General features: G+C 39.3%; 1 protein-coding gene across 1 annotated transcript in view; it reads left to right on the forward strand.

The window, feature by feature from the left end:
- Positions 1-23,793, forward strand: part of Ltn1 (listerin E3 ubiquitin protein ligase 1) — a 55,121-nt gene that overhangs the window by 1,010 nt on the left and 30,318 nt on the right. The window contains exons 2-13 of the mRNA XM_059277454.1: positions 4,575-4,778; positions 5,862-5,960; positions 6,396-6,626; positions 7,608-7,660; positions 8,385-8,565; positions 12,641-12,814; positions 13,875-14,065; positions 15,709-15,844; positions 17,569-18,378; positions 19,039-19,080; positions 21,743-21,932; positions 22,388-22,624. Of these exons, the coding sequence (XP_059133437.1) occupies positions 4,575-4,778; positions 5,862-5,960; positions 6,396-6,626; positions 7,608-7,660; positions 8,385-8,565; positions 12,641-12,814; positions 13,875-14,065; positions 15,709-15,844; positions 17,569-18,378; positions 19,039-19,080; positions 21,743-21,932; positions 22,388-22,624 (2,548 nt within the window). The remainder of the gene's footprint in view (positions 1-4,574; positions 4,779-5,861; positions 5,961-6,395; positions 6,627-7,607; positions 7,661-8,384; positions 8,566-12,640; positions 12,815-13,874; positions 14,066-15,708; positions 15,845-17,568; positions 18,379-19,038; positions 19,081-21,742; positions 21,933-22,387; positions 22,625-23,793) is intronic.

The raw sequence follows: 23,793 nt of genomic DNA on the forward strand, positions 1-23,793 counted from the left end.
TCTGCCTATTTTTTTCTTCTTTGAAATCATTCCACTGTATGGCCTGGAACTCAGCTATGTAGACTACCGGGAACTCTGAGACCTATTTGCCTCTGCCTGGAGAGTACTGGGATTAAAGGCCTGTGCCAAGCCCGGAAACCTCTATATTCTTGGAGTCACTAGCTGTTAATATTTGTTCACATTTCATTTTTGTTGTTGTTGTTTTGTTTTTCGAGACAGGGTTTCTCTGTGTAGCTTTGGTGCCTGCCCTGGAGCTCACTCTGTAGACCAGGCTGGCCTTGAACTTACAGAGATCCGCCTGGCTCTGCCTCCCGAGTGCTGGGATTAAAGGTGGGCGCCACCACCGCCCGGCTTAATTTATAAATTTTGCTGACCCTTAGGAGGGTTAATTTCAGTATTTAATGCCCCAATTCTCCACCTTAGATACTCTAAAAACAGTGCCATTCTTCATATATCATGCAAAACTTTAACCGTGGTGGGATACTCAAATATAATGTGCAGACTTACAATTCACATTTCTACTAACCTCTGTAAAAGCATTTGTCTTTTTTTTTTTTTTTCCAGAGCTGAGGACCTACCACTGAGCTAAATCCCCAACCCACCATTTAAGGCTTTAGATTTAGACAGTTTCCCATTTCTTGCCCTCTTGCGCATGTATTCTATGTCATAATAACCAGGAAGAGTTGTCTCTTGCTTTATTTAAACTCATCTACCTGTTTCCTTATATCAATTCAGGTTAAGCCACTTTTGGCCAGAATACTTCATACGATGCCATCCTCAATCGATCACACCAGAAGTGCACCATACTTGGTTTTGCTTTTCTTCATCAGTGACATTTGCGTTATGTTGACCACTGTGAACTCATCTTTTTCCGTTGGCTCCTAGACAGTATGTGGTGGTGTAGCTTGAGGTTGAATGTGCTAATCTATGAACTTATCTCCAAAGCTCCCAGCACGCTGAGATGATTCTTGCTCCGATCAGTTATTTATTACTATGGTGGTTTAAAAACTTACTTTTGCTATTGAAAATGACTCAAATAGTGAATTAATTACTCTTACCTCATTTTAGAGACGATCTAACTGAACTTTACGGAAGTTTATTTGCTTAGAGTTGGGGCTTGAAGTTTTCTTTTCTTTCTTTTTTTTTTTTTTTTTCCGAGACAGGGTTTCTCTGTGTAGCTTTGGAGCCTGTCCTGGAACTCACTCTGTAGACCAGGCTGGCTTCGAACTCACAGAGATCCTTCTGCCTCTGCCTCCCCAGTGCTGGGATTAAAGGCGTGGGCCACCACCGCCCGGTGAAGTTTAGTTTTTAAAATGTTATCTATTTGTGTGTGTGTGTGTGTGTGTGTGTGTGTGTGTAGGTTAGAGGATGATTTTCAAGGTCCATTCTCCATCCCCCTTTATGTGGTCCAAGGATCGAACTCTGGATTGTCAGGCTTGCATGGAAAGTGCTGGGTGCCACATGTATCTGTAGATCATAGATACACGTCTGTTTTTTGTTTTGTTTTGTTTTTTGTTTTTCAAGACAGGGTTTCTCTGGGTATCCCTGGGGCTGTCCAGGAACTCCTTCTGTAGAACAGGCTGGCCTTGAATTCAGGGATCAGAGAGCCTCTGCCTCCTAAGTGCTGAGATTAAAGGCTGGGCCACCACCACCTGACTCTGGTTTTTTTGAGATTTTTTTTTTTTTTTACTGTTTAGTACAGACTGGTATGAAAGAAACTTTTTATTGCAGCTCAGGCTGGCCTCAAACTTGTGATCATCTTGTTGCAGCCTCTTTAGTGGTGAGATTACAGGTCTGTGCCAGTAAGATGGCTAACTGCTGTTCTTTTTGTTTGTTTGTTTTTGGTTTTTTTTTGTTTTTTTGTTTTTGACTGGGTCTCATATATACCAGGATGGACTCAAACTCATCATATAACTGAGTCTGGCACTAACATCCTGACTCTCCTGCCTCCCTTTCCAAATGTTGGGATTATGGGATTACAGATACGTGTTACCACACCACTTCTGATTACTATTCTTGAAGTATTCTTGAAGACACAGATTTGCAAGAACATGTGATGTATTAAACAGTAATGAGACAGGCATGAATGGAAAGAGTGTGAGAGAACAGAAGAGAGCGTTGACTGATCTGAGGGAGAAAACACTGCACACACTGGTGTCTTGAAGGATAAAGAGAATTTGTCAGGCATGGAAAAGGAAGGCAGGAAGGGCCTTTAGACGGAGAGAAAAGATTATGTGACGATTGAGTTATGAAAGAGCATACTTAGGGAGGCTTGCGTGGAATTCAGGGTATTGAATGACGGGAGACGGGAAGGATGGAGGGGCAAAGTAGGATAATACTAGGGGATGAGCCTGAAAAGTTGAAGACAGATGGTGGAAGGTATTGTAAGCCTTCACTTTGGTCTCTAAACCATGGACTCAATCACTGACTCATAGAGCCTTAGAGAAGCTAGGCATAAAGAATGGACAGATAGAGGTATAGTATATGAACTATACCTGCCAAAGATAGAATAAGGTCCTTAATTTGTGTGTGCGCGTGTGCTTCTGCACATGTGTGCTCTATTCTTGCATCCCTCGTCTGCCTGTTTATGTAGGTGTATGAGTGTGAGTGCATGTGCACCTGTTTGCATGTGGAGGCCAGCGGTCAACCTTGGATTTACACCTTGTTGTTTGAGCTGGGGTTTCCCTTGGCCTGAAGCGCACTGAGAATGCTGACTTGGAGACCCCAGGGATCCTCTTGTTTTGACCTCCTTAGCACTAGTGTTTCAAGTATGTGTAACTGCACCAGGCTTCTTTGTATGGGTTCTAGGGATTAGACTCAGGACCTCATGCTTGGGAGGTGGGGGCAAGTCCTTTAAAGACTAAGTTATCACTCTTGTCCACGGTTCTTACTTTTAAAAAAGTGCTTATTATATTGATTTGTGTATGTGCACAAGCATGCCTGCCTACATGCTCTTGTGTGGGGGTCAGAGGACAATCAGTTTTCTCCTTTCACCATATGGGTCCTGGGATATAACTTGGGTCCTCAGGCCTGGCATAAGGTGCCTTTACCTCCTGAGTCATTTTGCTTGGCTCATAGCTTTGTAATTCTTATTTAACTGTGGATATAAGTATCTAACCTGCAGAGATCAGAACAGTACCTGTATTTTATATCACAGTAGACATGAATAAAAGACACTGTTGGTACATTTAAGGAAATAGTTTTAAGTGGGAAGCTGGGATTTTGATACTTTTTCGGTTGCTTCTGGTTATCATTGGCAGCTTGATACAGCTTTCAACGCAGCCTTCATTGGTTTAGTAGTGGGAATTCGTGTTTTATGGCTTGTTTGCTTTTGTTTTTTTGAGATGGGGTTTCTCTTCGTAGCCCTGGCTGTCCTAGAACTCCCTGTATACACCAGGTTGGCCTTGAACTCATAGAGATCCGCCTGCCTCTTCTCAGTTGATAGTGACAGATTTCTTTGAATAGTTTAAATATGTGTTTTCTCGTTAGCTACAAATCTCCTAACTTTTAGAATAGGGGGTTAGTGTATTATATACCAGTCAAAACATTGTGATTCAAAACAAAGGAATGCTTTTAAAAAGAGATTTAATTATATGTGTATGCATGTGAGTGCAGGTGCCCTCAAAGTCCAAAAGAGAGCAGGGCTTCAGATCAGTTATGAGCAGCCCTATGTAGGTCCTGGGACCTGAGCTCAGATGTTTTGCAAGAACCCAAACTGCTCTTGACTGCTGAGCCATCTCTGTAGGCTAAGAGTGTGTTTTTTGTTTTGATCATTAAACTGATTTTTGTGTGGATTATAGTAATTTTTGGTTTCTGATGCGTGGAAATGAGCTTATCTGCTCTCAAGGGATTCAGTCTAGCATCATATGGCATTAGATCTCTCTCAGTCTGATAATATTTGTTGGATTAAAAAGATTGGACCTATTAGTTTATATCGTTTTAAGATATATGTGTATGCAAATACTGTCTATATGGTATTTGGAAATTAAAATAAATATATATTGTAGGCTTTGGACTTTCATTCCTTTTCTTTAAAATGTCCTCAGTGCCAATTATATTGATATCATCAGCCACTAATGGGTTATAACTATAGTTTTCAAAACCTTGTTTTGACCCTATGTGATGGCATATGTCTATAATCCTAGCACTTGGGAGACTGAAGCGGAGAGTCAGGAGTTAAAGGCCAGTGTGTCTACATGAGACTGTCTAACGTCAAGAGTTGTCTAATGTTTAGGAAACTAGAATTGTTTGTGAGAGCTTTTTTGATAGGCTCTTATGACAGAATAACTCATCTCCAGGGAACATTGCAGGCTATGGCAAGAAGCGGTCCACAGTTGCAAATATACCTGTGAAGAAGTTAAAGAAGGAAATAAATTTCTTTGTATAGTTCACATATTTGTTTTCTCTTTAGCAGCAGATCCCCTAACTTTTAGAACTAGTGGAATTGTATATATCAGTCAAACCACCAACTGTGGTTCAAAACAGGCTATTATCTTTTTTTAAAAAAGTATTTTAAATTAATGTATATGTGGAAATGTGCTCTGACTTTCTTTCCTGCTTTTTCTTCTTATCAGCCTTCAAACAGCGGCCGAGCTGCAGAACTCCTTGCCAAAGAACAGGGAACAGTGCCTGGATTTATTGGTTTTGGAACATCTCACAGTGACCTTGGCTATGTTCCTGCTATTCAAGGAGCTGAAGATATAGACAGCCTCGTAGATTCTGATTTCCGAATGGTGCTGAGGAAACTTTCCAAGAAAGATGTCACAACAAAATTAAAGGCAAGTTTTTACTCACACACACACACACACACCCGATTAAGAATGTAGTTTTAGACAGGTAGTGGTGGTGGTGGCACACACCTTTAATCCCACCACTTGGGAGACAGAGGCAGGTTGATCTCTGTGAGTTTAAGGTCAGCCTGGTCTACAAAGCAATTTCCAGGACAGCCAGGGTTGGTTCAAAACCCTGTCTTGAAAAACCAAGAAAAAAAAAAATGTAGTTTTGTTAGAATAAGTGTTAGGTATAGTTGTTGTATAATTTATCATTATTGCAATAATGTGCAATAATTTATCATTAGTTCTTTTACAGTTGTAATTTTTTGTCACGTAAGTTTAGTTGACACTTGTTTTTTGGGTTATAAATTAGCTTGCTTCTCTGAAACATTTTGATGTTATTCATGGTAGAGGAATAAAAGTTTTTAAAATTTTAGGGTTGTGCTGTGTAGCCCTTGCTGGCCTGGAACTTGCTGTGTAGGTCAGGCTGTCCTTAAATTTGTGGCAATATTCCTGCCTCCACCTCCTGAGTGCTGGAGTTACAGATGGGAGCCACCATGCCTGGCTGTTGTTATTTAATTACGTATTTGAGTGTTTTGCCTGAATATATGGGCACCATGTCCATGTGTGTGCCCAAGAGGCCAAGAGAAGTTGTTGGAGCTTCTGGAACTGTGGTTATGGCTGTGAGTCACCATGTGGTTCTGGAACTGACCCTGGGTTCCTTGAAGAAAACCAGTGCTCTTAACTGCTGAGCCATTTCTTCACGCTATCTTTATTGTTTTGAGATGCAGTATTATGATATTGCTGAGCTCATCTGCGATTTCTGGATTTAGGTGGTCTTCCTCAGCCTCTGGGTAGCTGATGCCACTCCTGGCTCAGCTCTGTCCTTCTCATTTGTTTATGGTAAAGTCTAAATGTAAATGGTTAAGTTTCTGCTATAGTTAAGTTTTTTTCATGTTTCCTTGTGGCACAGACAGAAATAATATAATCTTCTTTTAAATAAGGTAGATTAAGCTTCCAGAGCAAAAGAAAGAAAATGAAAAGGCAGTGTTATATTTGTTAATCCTTGATGATGTTAATTCTTTTCAGGCAATGCAAGAGTTTGGAACCATGTGCACAGAAAGAGACACAGAAGCTGTCAAAGGGGTTCTTCCATACTGGCCGAGAATCTTCTGCAAAATTTCCCTTGTAAGCATTAGAGTTTATGAGCCTGTTTTTGCTTAAGTGATTGATTTCTGGAAAGTTTCCCTTATGTATTTGCTACAGAAGGTTGAGAATGAGTTCCTTATAGTTACTCAGTCTTTGAATGTATCTTTGATACAATCTCATTGAAAAGGGGGAGAAAGGAAAATTATTTCATATGGTTGCCAGTAAAGAAACTCTAAATCCTCAATATTTCAAAGCAAGTTTTTTCTTGTTCTTTGTTTTCTTTTTCTTTTTTTATGACTTGTAGTTGAACCCAGGGCATTGTTATTGTAAAACACATGCTTCACTACTGAGTTATTTCCCTAGCCTGTCAAAAGTTAATATTAGTTTGATAGTTGAATTCCTACTGTGAGTCATTGTAGAATATTTACAGATATATTTCATATTTGTTTTTAAACACATTTTTATTTTTAATAGGATCATGATCGCCGGGTTCGAGAGGCTACACAGCAAGCTTTTGAAAAACTTATCCTTAAAGTAAAGAAGCACTTGGCTCCGTATTTAAAATGTGTAATGGGATATTGGCTGATGGCTCAGTGTGACACATACCCACCAGCTGCAACTGCAGCAAAAGATGCCTTTGAAGCTGCATTCCCTCCAAGCAAGCAACCTGAAGCCATAGCCTTTTGTAAGGAAGAAATTACAAGTGTGAGTTTTTAGAGTCATTTTGTGTTTCTCAAGTGTCTAAGGGCGCTCAGGCATATAGTGGCAGCGCTTTTACCTGCCCTTGATTTCTGTTACCTCAAAAGGTATAGGGGACCAGCAGGATGGATCAGCAGGTAAAAGTGCTCACCCTGTCAGCCTGAATACCTGAGTGTTCCTTACAGCCCTCATACAGGCAGAGAGGAACTGACTCCACAGCTGTTCCCTGCCCTGCACGTGTGCACAGTGTGTGTTCTCTGTGGGCCAGAGAAGGGAAAGGAGAGCAAATCCTTGTCTCTCTCAGTAAGAAGAAGAAGAAGGAGTAACAAGTAGCACAGGTGTTTAGTGGAAAATTTCTCTTGTTGGGAATTGGAGTTGTCATAAAGTACCTTGTCCTTACTACAGTAAGGACAGTGTAGGGAATCGATAGGAAGAGAAAAATGGGCAAAATTCACACCTGTTAGTTTTGCTGTCTGATTTGGCTAGTAGGTGGGTTGAGGGTATGGGAATTTTTATTTTATTTTATCATCATCATCGTCATCATCATTATTGTTATTATTATTATTTGGTTTTTTGAGACAGGGTTTCTTGGTGTAGTTTTTGTGCCTGTCCTGGATCTCGTTCTGTGGATCAGGCTGGCTATGAACTCACAGAGATCCTCCTGGCTCTGCCTCCCAAGTGCTGGGATTAAAGGCGTGTGCCACCACTGCCCGGCTTTATTTATTAGTTATTTATTTATTTATGTTTTTTTTTTGAGACAAGTTTTTCTGTGTAACTCTGGCTGTCCTGAAACTCACTCTGTAGACCAGACTGGCCTCGAACTCAGATATCTGCCTGCCTCTGCCTCCCAAGTAAGTGCTAGGATTAAAGGAGTGTGCTGCCATTGCCCAGCGAGTACGGTAATTTTTAAAAAATAGATTTTCCTTATATCTGATCATCATTGACAGTTCTATAAAATCTCAAGGTTTTGGTGGTTTTCTCCTTCAGGTACTACAGGATCACCTTCTAAAAGAAACTCCTAATACACTCAGTGACCCTCAGTAAGTACATTGTTTCTAAGTAACTCACAGGAGTCATTTACTTTGTTGGTATCTGTGTGTAATTTCAGTGTGCCATGTTCTACGAAGGAATTCCAAATACAAGTGAAATTATTTCAGAGAATGCTACACGGTGCCTGCTGTGTACTTTTACTTGAACTTCAGTTGGTTGTTAAATTTGAATTTTCTGAGCTACATATGTAGTTCTATTAGAAAGACTTTTTATTTTTTCTCACATTTACCTTTTGGCAGTCACAACAGCAGGAACTATTTTAAGGTTTGGCATACTTGAAGAAGTTATTAAGTAGTTCTGTTAAAGAAGTAGTAAAGTGCTTTATTTACCTTTATGTTATGTTGTAATTCAACTTTTAAGACTGCATCAAGTGGTCAGGTGCCTCACCAGCATTCCTAGAATCGCTCAGCACATGCTGCTGAGAGAACGTTGTGCGTGTTCACGTCCTCCGTGTGTGGGGACGAAGCACTTGCTTTCACTTGTATTAGCTACAAAGTGTGTGATTACAGTTCTCCCTGTGGGCAGCCAGATGGCTCCTCTGGTAAGTGCACTTGCAATCAACCCTGAGAACCCGAGTTCAAGCCCTAGGACCTACCTGTGCTGTGGAAGAGAAACCACTCCCCAGGTTATCCTTAGACTTCCATATGTGAATGTGCATAAAATAAACCCAACAAAGAACCCCAAAACCAAAACCTATTTATTTTTCAAATCCAGAACTGTTCCCGAGGAAGAGAGAGAGGCTAAATTCCATCGAGTTGTAACGTGCTCCTTGTTGGCCCTAAAGAAACTGCTTTGCTTCTTACCTAACAATGAACTCGATTCTCTGGAAGAGAAATTTAAATCACTGTTATCACAGAATAAGTTTTGGAAGTATGGGAAACACAATGTACCTCAGGTATCGTAATAGTTTTTAAGACTTCTATAACTTCTTCCTCATTTTACTGCATTTATGCTCGTTTATTGTTTATGTTTAAAATTATGCAAGCACGTCTTTGTAGTTGGTCATTCAGGACTTAATTGCCTCTTTTACTAACCTATTACTCTATTTTCACCTCTTTTGTTGTTGTTGGGTTGAACTGATACATGCTTTACTGGGTCTATATTTTCACTTTGTAAATTTAGGTTGGCCCTTGAATTAAAATTAAATCATGTTACTTTATTCATGGCACCTTAAAATCATTGCTGTATGCGAGACTCTTATTTAATATATTTTACCCCTTTGGTCCATTCTCCCTTTCTTCACCTTATAATGTTTTTAATAGATGTATTTTGCTTGTGTAGGCCAGTTTCATTAGCTGTAGTAGTATAACATACTATGTATAAGCTGGGCGTGGTGGCGCATGCTTTTAATCCCAGCACTCTGCAGAGGCAGAGGCAGGTGGATCTTTGTGAGTTCAGGCCAGCTTGGTCTACAGAGCGATTTCCAGGAAAGGCGCAAAGCTGCACAGAGAAACTCTGTCTCTAAAAACCAAAAAAATATACTATATATATAAAACAATGTTTTCAAGAGAAAACTTTAAAGTTTGCTATCTTTTAAAATGTTACGTATAGTTAATTCTTTGCTGACTTTGATTTGATAATATTTTTGAAGATATAAATATTTTGTAGGGTCAAAGATTTATATTTTTATTACAGTTTTTTATTTTTTGAGATTATAATATAATTGCATCATTTTCCCATTCTCTCTTTCAAATTCATAGTCTCTTTTTCTTTGATACACACATATATACACACACATGTTTAATGATTAATATATTTCTAAATACATATATACAACCTGCTCAGTCTGTAAGTTACCTGTATGTGTATGATTTCAGGCCTGACAAGTGGTATTGGATAATCTGTTGGTGTGTTTGTTTTTGGGGAAGACTGTTGCCTGTAGTTTTTTTGTCTAGGGCTGAGGCCTCATGAGCTTTGCCCCTTTCATGTATGTTGGTATTTCCTTGTTCAGGTTATGTTTAGAACCTGTGGGTGAGACACCAACAATGGAGCCTCTCTGACCTCTAGGTGACAAATCTCACAGAAAAGTTCTCATTCTGGCTCTTGCAGTCTTCCTGCCCCTCTGGTGTTGTAGATGCATCATTTAGGACCAGGCTCTACAACTCTATTTTGATTGGTTGTAATTTTCTGTAATGGTCTCCTGTTTCAGAGATGTTACTTTGATGAGGGGGTGAGAAGCACACTTATCTGTGGGTATAAGGACAAATATTTAGAATATAGTTAGGGACTTTGCTGGTTTAGTAAAGTGGCAGTTGTAGGTTCTTCAGGATCCATGACTTGGCTGTTCTGGGGTAATTGACTGGGTTTCCAGTACCAAGCATTATTTCCTCCTTGTTGAGCAGGCCTAGAGGTTAGAGATGGCTTAGATGGAATGAAGTCAGATGGGTGCAGGGACGGGATGGTGTGAAGTGTATCCTGGTCCAAGCTTGGAGTTTGCGGTGGATCTCTGGGGGTTGGGGTGGGATCGAGGAGAGGAGGATCAGGCGGACTCATCTGGGCTAGAACCTGGAGAAGGCTGTGCATGATCTGGCTGGGCAGAGGGGTTGGGAAGCCTAGAGATTGATAGAGGAGCCCTGGATGTGGGACCCAGGCTAGATCTGGGGTAGGGGATTGTGCATGGAGGAAGGATCAGGTGGTCTCACCAGGCTAAGTTGAGAAGGTTGTGCAGGATCTCCATTCATGTCTTTTTAAATCTGGAAATGCATCATTTTATATTCTACATCTTCATTATAGACTTGTCTGGTACAGTCTTGTATGATAGCAATAACTTTGTTTTGAACATATTATTCCACTGTCTGTGATTTTAATTATTGTGGCTGAAGTCAATTATCATTCTTGTGGCTCTTCCTTGGGAGGTAGTTTGTCTTTTTCTCTGGCTATTTTAAAATTTCACTCTTTATGTTTTCTTTTACTTTTTTTGTTTGTTTCTTTGTTCTTTTTTTTTTTTTTTTTTTTTTTCCGAGACAGGGTTTCTCTGTGTAGTTTTGGTGCCCGTCCTGGATCTCGCTCTGTAGATCTCTGCCTGGGTCTGCCTCCCAAGCGCTGGGATTAAAGGCGTGTGCCACCACTGCCCGGCAATATTTACTTTTTTATGTATATGAGCACTCTATCTATCAACTTTATGACAGAAGAAGGCATTAGATTCCACTTAGAGATGGTTGCTGAGAATTGAACTCAGGACTTCTGTAAGAGCAACCAGCACTCTTAACCGCTGAGCCATCTCTCCCACCCTCTTACATTTTTTTTTTTTTTTGTTTTGAGACAGACAGTCTATTTATATAGTCTTGGCAGGCCTGGAACTCACTGTGTAGATAAAGCTGGCCTTGAATTAGTAGAGATCCTCTTGCCTCTGTCTCCTGAGGGTTGGGATTAAAGGCTTGTACCTTGCACTCAGCTCTCTTTACATTTCCTTAATTGCAGTCTGAAATGTCCTGGTGTGGATTTTCTTCTGTGCATTCTTGTGTCCTGCTTATGATTTATTGGGATTCTTGAATCAATGGATTGGGGTATTTAATTGACTCTAAAATTCTCAGATATTTCCTTTATTTCAGTCTTTCTTTTTCTTTGGTGTTGTAATTAATTATAGATTAAATTGCTTGCATGTTATCTTGTATGTCTCATGTGTTTTTTCAGTTTTCTCTTTGTGTGCTGCTTGTGGATTTTTTTTATTCGGTCTTCCACTTCACTGATTGTGTTTAATTTGCTTATTTCAGCCCATCTGTACTGCCCAAACAAAATAACTTAAACTGGGTAATTTGTAAAAAGTAGAAATATATATCTCATGGGTATAGAGGCTGGTTAAAACTCGACATAGGGGCTAAAGATGGCTCAGTGGATTAGAGCTCTTGCAGAGGGTCTGGGTTCAATTTCCAGCACCCACATAGGAGCATATAGCCATGGGCAACTCCATTTCTGGGGTATCTAACACGCTCTTAGGGCCTCCCCTCTTAGCTTGTGGTCTTTTGCAGGCATCAGGCACGAATGTGATACACATGTAAAATAAAATAACTCTCAAAATAGTTTTTATAAGACTGATGATATTCTAGCAGTTTAAGAGATTTTGCTTCTAAGATGGATCTTCTCACAGTATCCTTATATGCTGGAAAACGTGGGGAGCCGAAGGGCAAACTTGCTCCTAAGCCCTGTCGTGCAGTTATTGTCTCACTGCTTTGTTTGGGGTTTCGGTTTGTTTTTGGTTTTGAGACAGCCTCACCATGGAACTCTTGCTATCCTGGAACTAGCTTTGTAGACCAGGCTGGCCTTGAGCTCACGGAGATCCACCTGCCTCTGCTTCCTGAGTGCTGGGATTAAAGGCATTTGCCACTATGCTGCGCTTTCTTTTGTTAATTATTAATTGCGTTTATGAAGGTAACGTGCTCAAGACACTTGTACCCAGCAGTTAAGTTTCAGTACGTGACCTGAGTTTGTGAGAACATTAGATGTAACACTGCTCTCGAGCTTTAAATTTAAATTTATTAGATTAATAAATTTGGTTTTAGGAAATACGCTTCTCTTTCAGATCTCTGGTCTGCTGTCCTGGAAAAGGATAGAACCCTTTTTTTTTCTCTGCAGTTTTTTAAAAATTTAGTTTCTTTAGATAAGCACTGTTATGAAATTTGTGCCTGATTAATTTGACATCGTGTATTGCTATGCTTGCTTTTCTTTCTGTTCATTGTGGCTAATGTTGCCCTATTTTATACTTGATTGGCTATATAAGAGACCCCAAATGAAGAGCTCTGCTATTAAAGGATTTGTGTCAAAAATTATATTCTTTCTGCCTTTATTTTGCCTTGGTAATTCCCAATCTCTCTTCAGATTGTTACTCTTTAAGATTTTAAAAATTATTTTTCCAGTTTATGTTATATAAACTTTTAGTTGTGTGAACAGGAAAATAGTGCTGCTACCATAGTTAATTGTATCAAACATCATCAGTAGGCTTCGATTTAATTCCACTTTGGTTTGTTTTTTAGATCCGTTCAGCGTATTTCGAGTTAGTTTCTGCTTTGTGCCAACACATTCCCCAGGTGATGAAAGAGGAAGCCTCTAAAGTGAGCCCATCTGTCCTGCTTAGTATTGATGACAGTGACCCTGTAGTCTGCCAAGCTCTCTGGGAAGCTGTGCTCTACACACTGACAACTATTGAGGTATGTAAAGGAGGCACATTTAGCACGTTGGGGACTGCTTGCCTTCACACTTGTGTTTTACATCCCAAATGCCATTTGAGAGAGACCATTAGATTGTATTATCTAAAACTCACTGAAAAATGCTAAACAAATCCAATAAACATGTTAAACTGGTCATAAAATGGCATAAATGTTATATGTTATATTTACTTCCCTACTCCTTTTTCCCCTTCCTTGTCTGCCTCCCCCCCCCCCTTTTTTTTTTTTTTTTTTTAAAGACAGAGGCTTTGTACACAGTCCAGGTTGTCCTGGAACTCGCTCTGTAAACCAGGCTGGCCTCTAACTCACAGAGATCCTCTGCCTCCTGAGTGCTGGGATTAAAGGCATACACCCCATATCTGGCTTTTTTTGTTTTAAGCTTTGAAACATTTATTTAATTTCCCACATCACTAATTTTAAGTCTCAGGGAAGCAGAGCAATGTTGAGTGGCTGGGGCACCATGAGCAGGAGGACTTGATAAGAGTGTCTTAAATCATCTTCTTGTTAGCATAGCCAGTACGTGATTATTAAATGTAACACATTTACTTTTTCAGAGTTTTAATTGTGGTAAGAGATTTTAATGCCTTACTAGTTAAAATATTTAATTTTAAATTTAAATTGTTTTTGAGTCAGGGTTTCCCTATATCACTCACTCTGGCTGGCTTGGAACTCATATTTAGACCAGGCTGGCTTTGTACTCACAGAGACCCCCTTGCTTCTGCTAGAGTTAAAGATGTGTCCCACCACACCTGGCCTTATTTTTAGCTTTTATTTATTTTTCTTTGGAGGCAGGGTCTTGATATATATTATTTATATATTTATTTATATATATATATATATATAAAAATACACACACACACACACACACACACACGCACACACACACACACAGAGCTGTATATCCTCACAAGTGCTGGGCATACAGGTGTGCTCTACCATTCCCAGCTTAATTTTCATTTTTGAAATTTGTTTTCTCTTAGTTGGGAAATATAATTTCTAATTACTCTTGTAATTTTTATTTTACTTTATTTTATTTGGTTAGGACTGTTGGCTTCATGTAAATGCAAAAAAAAGTGTGTTTCCCAAGCTGACGGCTGTGGTTCGTGAAGGTGGCCGGGGCCTAGCTACTGTCATATATCCTTATCTTTTACCATTTATCAGCAAACTCCCTCAGTCCATTACAGAGCCAAAGCTGGATTTCTTCAAAAATTTTCTCAATTCTCTAATTACTGGGTAAGCAACTAACATTTTTTAATTTAAAAAATAACATTTGTTTCTTTAGTGTGTGTGCATGTGCATGCACATGTGTCGTGGTGAATGTATGAGGTTCAGAATACAGCTTGCAGGAATCTCTTCTGTCTTTCATCGTGTAGGTCCTAGGGATTGAACTCAGTAGTCAGGCTCAGTGACAAGTGCTGTTACCCTGAGCCGTCTTGCTAGCCTAAATTCTGTTTTTAGAAGCAAAAGGAATTTTTCTTGTTTTTATTCTCATAGCTTTCCTTCTTATTTGAACTTTACCATTTTTTTTTCCTTCTTCTGTTTATTATACACTTAAAAGCTTTCAGAGAAACAGGAATGACAGAGTAGGATAGAGTATTGCCATGTTGTCCAGGCTGGACCTGGGCTCAGGTGAGCCTCACGCCTCAGCCTCAGCTTTACCCTCTTAGATGACTGGGATTATAGGACATGGAATTGTAACCAACTCACTTCTTTCTTTGAAAACCATCAGAGCTTCTGTAAAAAGGTAAATACAGTTAAGCACCTAGATGGAAACAGACCATATTCTAAATGAGTCATGGTAATTTTGGGCAAATACAGATGCCCAAATTCAGAAAATAAGCTGATGAAGTTTTTAAATGTTCCCTATAATGAAATATGAGCTGTTTAGGACCTAGGATGTGGCTCACCTGCCTGATAGCATGTGCTAGGTCTCAGGTACAGTGCCCAAGAACCAAAACAATATATTTCTGTTTAAAAAGTTCATCTTGATCCCTGTGGTAGTGGCGCATGTCTTTAATCCCAGCACTTGGGAGGCAGAGTCAGAGGATCTCTGTGAGTTCGAGGCCAGCATGGTCTACAAATGAGTTCCAGGACAGCCAAGGCTCCACAGAAACCCTGTCTTGAAAAAAACCAAAAAAGAAAGAAAGAAAGAAAGAAAGAAAGAAAGTAAGTGCACCTTGGGCTGGAGAGATGGCTCAGTGGTTAAGAGCACTGGCTGCTTGCTCTTCCAGAGGACCCGGGTTCAATTTCTAGCACCTGCACGGCAGCTCATACCTATCTATCTAGGGCTTCTGACACTCTCACACAGACATACATGCAGGTAAAACACGAAGGAACATAAAATAAAAAATTATAAAAAAGAAAAATGGAGAAAGTTCACCTCATTTGTTGAATTTAATAAAATGCATATTTTTACTATTATCACATTTTAAATGTAATCTCTGGTTATGCCTCCTCTTTTATATTTACAGATGGATTGACACATAGGCAGGAATTCTGTCTCTCAGTTTTGAAAATAAGTTTTTTTTTTCTTAATTCTTGACATTTACATTCTCATTAGCTGTATATTTTGGTTGCTGTTAGTTCTTTTCTTTTCTTTTTTTTTTTTCCCAGGAGATGGTTTCTCTGTGTAGCCGTGGCTGTCCTGGAACTTGCTCTGTAGGCCAGGCTGTCCTTGAATTCACAGAGATCTACCTTACTCTGCCTCCTGAATATTGAGAGTAAAGATGTGGACCACCACTGCCTGGCTAGTTCTTAGTTTTAATAATTTGATTTTAAAGTCTTTCTTCAGTATGATACCCTTTAAATATCTTTAGTGATTGCGAGTTTTTATTTTCCTTTTCTTGTAAGAATAATTCTCAGTTACTATTTCTTAGGCTGTCAACAGAGAGAACCAAAGCGAGTTCTTCCGAGTGCTCAGCCGTCATCTCTGCGTTTTTTGAATGCTTACGGTTTATAATGCAGCAGAACTTAGGTGAGGAGGAGATGGAACAGATGCTTGTCAATGAGCAGGTACGTTCGCAAGAAAGACTCAAGCTCACTGTGTCCTGTTGACATTTTTCATTGTTAGCCTTCACTGTAAGGATTTCAGTTTTATAATTTACAAATTGAATATTATATTTCTGTCTGGATAAGTGAAAATTCTGTATTGTCAGTTGCTAGTGTAATATCCGTAGACTATCCATATCCAGTCTCTAGATTTAAATCCCTGACTGCTTTAGAGGGAGACAGTGCAAAACAGCTTTTGGATGGTGCTCTTGGTGATGTTTAGTGTAGGTTTCAGTTATTCAGTAATAATCTTGTTATTTCTAAAATGCTTAGGTGCAGTTGTATTTGATCTTGAGATCCAGGATAAAGAGCAGGTTCTGCAATTATAGAAGCCTGGATGTTTGTTAATATCTTAGGTACTGTCTCTCTTTTTTAAAAGATTTATTTTATGTGTATCTCTGCATGTGTGAGAGTAGGCAGCTGCCAAGTCTAGATGAAGGATTTAGATCCACTGGAGGTAGAGTTAGAGTTGGTTGTGAGCCCTCTGTTAGGGGTGCTGGGAACCCACTCCAGTCATCTACAGAAGCAGTACGTGCTTCTTAACTAGTGAGCCGTCTCCCCAGTCCCATTGTTACCATCTCTTACCTTTAGCTTGCTTTCTTTTTGGTTTTTTGAGACAGAGTTTTTCTGTGTACCCCTGGCTGTCCTGGAACTCAAGCTGTAGTGCTGTAGACCAGGCTCGCCTCAAACTTACAGATCCACCTACCTCCATTTCTTAGCTTTATAATTCAGGAAAGCTATTCTGAATTTGTTCCCCACCCCCAGACAAGTTTCTCTGTAGCTTTGGAGCCTGTCCTGGAACTCACAGAGATCCACATGCCTCTGCTTCCCAAGTGCTGGGATTAAAGGTGTGGTGTGTACCACCACTGCCCGGCTATTCTGAATTGTTGGTGTTTGTTTGCTTGTTTATTTAATTAATTAATTTATTTGACAATGTCTTATGTAGTCCAACCTTGGCATCAGCTTCCTATGTAGCCCAGGATGACTCTGGACTTCTGATTCTTTGCTTCCACTTTCCAGGGGCTAGAATTATAGGCATACACCACCTTACCTGGCAGGCTTCTTCTAGTCTTCTATGTTTCTTGTATCTTTTAATTAAGTGGAAAAAAAATCTAAAAGCTGAGCTTAGAAGATACAAAGAAAACTGGATTATGAATTATGGTTGATTACATTATAAAATTAATTGAGGTGGAATAGAGTGAAATTGTCAAACTTTTTGACTGATTGGAAAATATTGGAGTTAACTTTTTTCAGAGATCTGAGGGAAAAAACAGTCATTTAACAAATAGGAGTGAGTGAGTGTGTGTGTGTGTGTGTGTGTGTGTGTGTGTGTGTGTGTGTGTTTAGTGCATATATGTTTAAGTGTGTGTGAATGCCAAAAGACAACTTTGTGTGTCATTTCTCAGGAATCCACTCTTCTTGCTTTTTGAAGCAGGCTTTGAAATGCACAGATTTGGGTAGGCTGTCTAGCCAGTTAACACCAGGGACCTGCCTGGCTTTTTAAATTTAAATTTTTTTGTTCTTTAATATGGATTTTGGCGATTGAAGTAAAGTCCTCATGCTTGTATGGCAAGCATTTCCGAGACTGAGCTGTCTCCCGGGCCCTCAGATAGGAGGCTTTATTGTGTGTTAGCCTTGTTTAAACTCCCTTGGAAACTGAAGTTTGACATTTCTACCTTCTCTCTCAGTTGATTCCATTTATTGACACCATTCTCAAAGACCCAGGATTGCAACACGTGCCGCTCTCCAGCCACTTAGCAGAAACATTAAATTCTTGGGAAGCCAAAGCAGATGTAGAAAAAGATGCTGAAACCGTTTACAACTTGGAGAATGTGCTGCTCAATTTCTGGGAAAGACTATCAGAGATCTGTGTTGAGAAAATCAGTGAGCCAGAAGCAGATGTGAGGTGTGTTTTGAGTGTGTCTAACCTCGTAGGAGTCCTTCAGAAGCCGAAGAGTTCACTGAAGTCAAAGAGGAAGAAAAATGGTAAGGTCAGGTTTGCCGATGAGGTACCTGAAGCTAAAAAGGAGAATGAGAAGTGTGCATCTTCCGAAGGAGAGAACAGTGAAGGCTCCGAAGGAGTGACTGAATCTTCTCTCATTCATGAGTCTGTAGACCTTGTGTCTCCTTTAAGGAAGAAACCTCTGGAGGACTTAGTGTGTAAACTTGCAGAGGTGAGCATTAACTTTGTCAACGAGCAGAAATCAGAGCAGCACCTGCAGTTCCTCTCCACGCTGCTGGACTCCTTCTCCTCAGGCCAAGTGTTTAAAGTTCTCCTCGGGGATGAACAGAAGAAGATTGTCAAAGCCAAACCTCTGGAAATAGTCGAACTTGCAGAAAAAAGTCCTGCGGTGCAGTTCTTGTATCATAAGCTGGTAGGCTGGCTAAATGAGAGTAAGAAGAAGGACAGGGACTTCCTGGTGGACATCCTGTACAGTGCCCTCCGATGCTGTGACAGTGACGCCGAAAGGAAGGATGTCATGGATGATCTAACCAAGGTATCACGGTTTCGTACCTCTTATACACGTTTTTATGATGCATGATGAGAAGAAGTCGCTTGGGTGCTAGTTTTGGGTTGCTTGCTTGCCTCTGAATGTCAGTTTGAGGACAAGCAATATGCTCTTCACTGTTTTGAGAAGTACTGATCAGTTCCTTGATGATAAATGGTTGGTAACAAAAGAGAGTTCTTTTAGTCTCTGCCTAGTGTTGTCCTTTTCTTTTTTTTCTTTCTTTCTTTCTTTTTTTTTTTTTTTTTTTTTTTTTTTTTTTTTTTTTTTTTTTTTTTTTTTTTTTTGGTTTTTTGAGACAGGGTTTCTCTGTGTAGTTTTGTGCCTTTTCTGGATCTCGCTCCGTAGACCAGGCTGGCCTCGGACTCACAGAGCTTCGCCTGCCTCTGCTCCTAAGTGCTAGGATTAAAGGTGTGCACCACCACCGGCCGGCCTTGTCCTTTTCTTTTGGATGTGTGAATTATGTTTATTATTTTATATTATTATATTGTTATATAATTATATAGAATTATTTATAAATATATATTATATATAAATTAACATTTATATATTAATGTTTATATAAATATAAATATATAATAATTATAACAATAATATTATTATAAATTAAACTTTCCCATTTTTCCTGCAACTCTCTGTTTCTCCTTTCAGGAGGACCTGAAGTGCAGTTCTCTTCTTCAGATCATTGAAAAGGTATTTTAAGCCCCCCCTCCTTTTTTTTTTTCCTCTTTTCTGTTTTTTCGTGTGGGTATCAACAAAACCACAGTCTTAATCTCACACTGACTGTAGTCAGGTGTCTGATAGAGCACATCCTTATTATTGGAAATTATGACAAGCTGGCTCTGAGGAACCAGTTTATTTCCTAGCAGGTGATACAACATTGTGCTGGATTCTAATTGAGGTACAAGGCTTCTGCCCTCTGTGTTCTGTAGAAGTGAATGAGTGGTGCTAGCTCTGACTAGAATGTGTCTGGAAATTCTTTTCCTATGTGGATAACTGTTCAGGATTTGAAAATATTCCAGCATTGTACCGTTTGCCATTTGATTAAACATGAAAACTAATGATAAAAGGACATCGAATCAAAGGATGCAATTTAGCAATTTTTTAAATGGCTCTAGTCTTCTTTCCTAATGATGATTTAAATGACATAACTAAATGTGTATAATCGACTACTGAAGAGACTTCCTCTTACAGCATATTTTACCGATTTTTCTATTTTATGTGAATTTATGTTTTTCTCCTTTAAAATAGTAAAAAATACAAAACAAAATTAGCAATCTTAGTAATTTCTTTTCTTTTTCCCTTTCTGCTATGTTGGGAATTGAATCCAAAGCCTCCCTCATGCTAAGTGAGCACTCTGTCTCTGAGCTGTGCTTCAGTCCCTTCCGTTTTTATGGCAGTTCAATGATACTAAGTGTAGTCACATGTTGTTTAATTCCTCTAACTTTATTTTGTGAAACTACATTGTAGTCGTTAGTGTAGCTCAGAGATAGATCACTTGCCAAGTATGTTTGAGGCCCTAGGTTTGATTCTTAGCACTACAAAAAATAAAAAATTAAATAGACAAAAACTCTTTCAATTATGTTCATTTAACAATAATTCCCAATTTCACCAATTGGTTTACCTTTTACAAAATATAAGTGCAGAAATTTTTTACTGTTTATTGAGAATTATAATAATAGAATTACTATTTACTATGATTTACTGTTACTGAGAAGTATAACTTAATAAGCACACCATTTACATTGGTTTATTTAGTATCCTGTAAGCAAGCTACGTGAAGAGCCAAATTAGCTGCTTGATAAGCCTTGAATCAAAACAGGGAGAGTCAGTAATTTGATAAAAGTAAACTGATACAGGTTCAGTGGGTAAATGTGTTTGCTGAGCCATATGACCTGAGTTTGACCTGAGGGACCCACATGGCGGAAGGAAAGAGCCAGTTCTGCAGTTTGTCCTGTAGCTCCACACTTGTGCCATAGGTTGTGCGCCCACACACATACAGTAAGTAAACATGTCACACACGCACGCACGAATGCATGCACGCATGCACCCACACACACATACACACACCACAAGTGTCATTTTTAAAAACTAAGAAAAGAGAGTAAATGTCTGTCCACCCTTTGACTCCAACTGTATCTGCCAGGACGGCAGGGGTTTGGAAGACCGTCTTCCTGTGTAGTGTTTGCAAGGGTCCAGTTGTCTGGGTGTCTGTGACCCCTAGCTATCTTGGCTTCTTACAGTTGCATAGTCTTTCACTAGCTATGATAATGCATTGAGACCCCTAACTTTCAGGTCTTGGTAACAGACTTCACAAACATTTTATTCAGAAATTTCTCTACCAGGAGAGAAGCTTAGTTTCCTAGATAAAACCTATTGGTTTACAAATTAAGAAGTAGGCCCTGGTTGGTTGAAAGATTTGTCAAAGATCATAAGGCTAACTTAATGATAAGGCTTAGATTGAATTGTAAGCTCTGATTATCTGTACTTTTTTAACATAAGAGATAAGCAGTTTTTAGTCACTACCCAACGTGCACTTGGGTTTTCTTTTTTTCCAGATTGCTTTGAAATGAACCAAGTTGCAAATTCCTTTCTTCTCAGCCTTTAAAGCAAAAGAAGCTCTGGGAACATGGATCAGCGTGGTTTTGGGGGTGGATTTACAAGTTTTTCTCTCACTTCCCCACTCAAATGAAAATAAAAAAGTTACCATTAGATGCTTGGACCTAGGCACTCTTTTTCAGAGACTGGGGAAATAATTTACCCCATTGTTAATTGAAGTAATTGACTATTATATATCAATTGTTCTTTAATTTTAGAAAAAATAATGAACAAAAGTGTACTGTTAGGCCATTTATAAATCTATCTTCAGAGTTCATTCATTGTTCATTGAACATATCTTCAGGGTTGTTAGCAGGTATCAAAGAAGTTTAAAACAGTGTCTTCTGGCAGGGAACTCACAGTCTCATTGGAAAAACAAGACACACAGAGATGGAACATTTATGTAATAATACCTTCTAGTAAGTGCTTTAGAAAGTCAGAAATAGTGATCATCTTGGGCTAGAATGGATGGGGAGATTTTTGAAAAGCAGGTGGGTTTGTACTAATTTTCAGAGAATCAGTGGGATTTTGATATGTGGGAATACATGTGGTTGGAGGATAGCATAACAACACAGGAATGATTGTCACCTGTCACTGGGAGGCAGGGAAGACGGTAGTCTTCCTAGAACCTGGGAAGGAGGAAGAGTAGAGGGGAAAGTTGGGACCACAAGATGGAGGGAGCCAGTAGGAGCCACATAATAATAATCTGGACACACCTTTTGATCTTGCTACTAATCTTTAATTTTATGGTTTCTAGGCATGTTCTAGTTCAGATAAACATGCTTTAGTAACTCCTTGGCTAAAAGGCAGTATTCTTGGAGAGAAATTGGTTACCTTGGCAGACTGTCTCTGTGGTCAGGATTCGGAGTCCACAACATCTTCAGAACCTCACTCCTCAGAACAGTGGACTCTGCTAAGACTGGCATTGTCACAACATGTTAACAATGGTAGGGACACACTTCTGTTTTATAGCAGGGTTGATAATTCTTTCTGCCACCTGGGGGTTCCATGCTTTTAACTTGAATACTGTTGCTTAAGAGATGTTTTTTCAAATACATTTGTTATAAATAATGTGTTTGTTACATGGTATGACTTGAATGATATATAGTATTATTAATTTTGATTTAAAGTCCTTTAGTATAACATAGTTGCCCACTCTTGAATTTTGTAGGCCATTGTTGGGTTTTACTTTAAAGTTACTTTTTAAAACTTGAGGGCTTTTAGGTATTAGAGGGCAGATTGACTTTTTAAATGTTTTTTGTTGTTTAATATATACATGTATAGCTTTAAAAAAAGTACAAAACATCAGAAAGAGCTAAGTGATTGCTAGTCCAAGGTAAGATATTTCAAAATGCATTGTTAATACTCTTTATATTTGTCTGTTTTGATTTTTTTCCTGTAGATTACTTGATTGGAGAAGTATATGTTGGAAGAATTATTGTTAAACTTCATGAAACTTTATCCAAAACAAAGGGCTTGTCAGAAGCTGGAAATAGTGACTCTTCAATGTCTTTTGTCTGTGATGTGGCCCATAGCTACTTCAGCTCAGCAAGAGGCTTGCTAATGCCGTCATCTGAAGATTTGTTATTAACTCTCTTTCAGTTATGCGCTCAGAGCAAAGAACGAACACACTTGCCAGGTAATAGCCTACTGCTCAAATGTTTTGTTGGGAATCTCCAGCTCTGACCTTCATAGTGAGTGTAAGTGTACAGGCTTTATTAATTGAACTGTAATGTGTTTATTACTTTTAAAAATTTTGAGAAAATAGCACTGTCATGTTTTTGGTTCTAAAAATCAAGCTAAAAATAAACATATAGGTTATGTTTCTAAAGTGCATGATTGATATCAAGGAAACACTGTGAAAGAGGCCATACTGGATGATTTAGAATCTTAGCCTCTTTACTCAGTAGCACTAATAGGGTACTTCATTTCCTTTAAAATTACATTCATTTATTTTGTGTGTGGATACAGGCATGTGTTAGCATTTGTGGTTCACGAGTATGTGCCACTGTGTATGTGTGGAAGTCAGAGAGCAACTTGTAGGAATTGGTTCTCTCCCTTCCTTCCTTCCTTCCTTCCTTCCTTCCTTCCTTCCTTCCTTCCTTCCTTCCTTCCTTCCTCCCTCCCTCCCTCCCTCCCTCTTTCCTTCTCTTTTTACCTTCCTTCCTTTCTTTTTTTTGTGTTTTTTTTTTTCTTTCTTTCTTCCTCCCCCCCCCCCCCCCCCCCCCCCCCAAGACAGAGTTTCTCTCTGTAGTTTTGGTGCCTGTCCTGGATATCACTCTGTAGACCAGACTGGCCTGGAACTCACAGAGATCCGCCTGGCTCTGCCTCCCGAGTGCTGGGATTAAAGGCGTAAGCCACCACCTCATGGCTCGCTCCTTCCTTCCTTCCTTCCTTCCTTCCTTCCTTCCTTCCTTCCTTCCTTTTTCTTTCTTTCTTTCTTTCTTTCTTTCTTTCTTTCTTTCTTCTCTTTCTCCTCCTTCTCCTCCTCCTCCTCCTCCTTTTTTGAGACAGAGTTTTAGTATATAGTTGTGGCTGTCCCTAGAACTCACTCTGTAGACCAAACTGGCTTTGAACTCACAGAGATCCTCCTGCCTCAGCCTTCCAAGTGCTGGGATTAAAGGCGTGGGCCACCACTTCCCGGCCCCTATAATCTTTTTTTAATACTTATTTTTCTGTTGGAAAAGATAAGTTGTTATTGCATTCCTCAAAGGACAACTCATTTTGGTAAAGAAGGTCAGGATAGGGAAAATAGCTGGCTATCTTATCACTTCATATTATTATGGCACAAGATAGCTTATTGTGTGA

The sequence above is a fragment of the Peromyscus eremicus genome, chromosome 12 (assembly GCF_949786415.1).
Source record: "Peromyscus eremicus chromosome 12, PerEre_H2_v1, whole genome shotgun sequence".
In the NCBI taxonomy this organism is placed as follows: Eukaryota; Metazoa; Chordata; class Mammalia; order Rodentia; family Cricetidae; genus Peromyscus; species Peromyscus eremicus.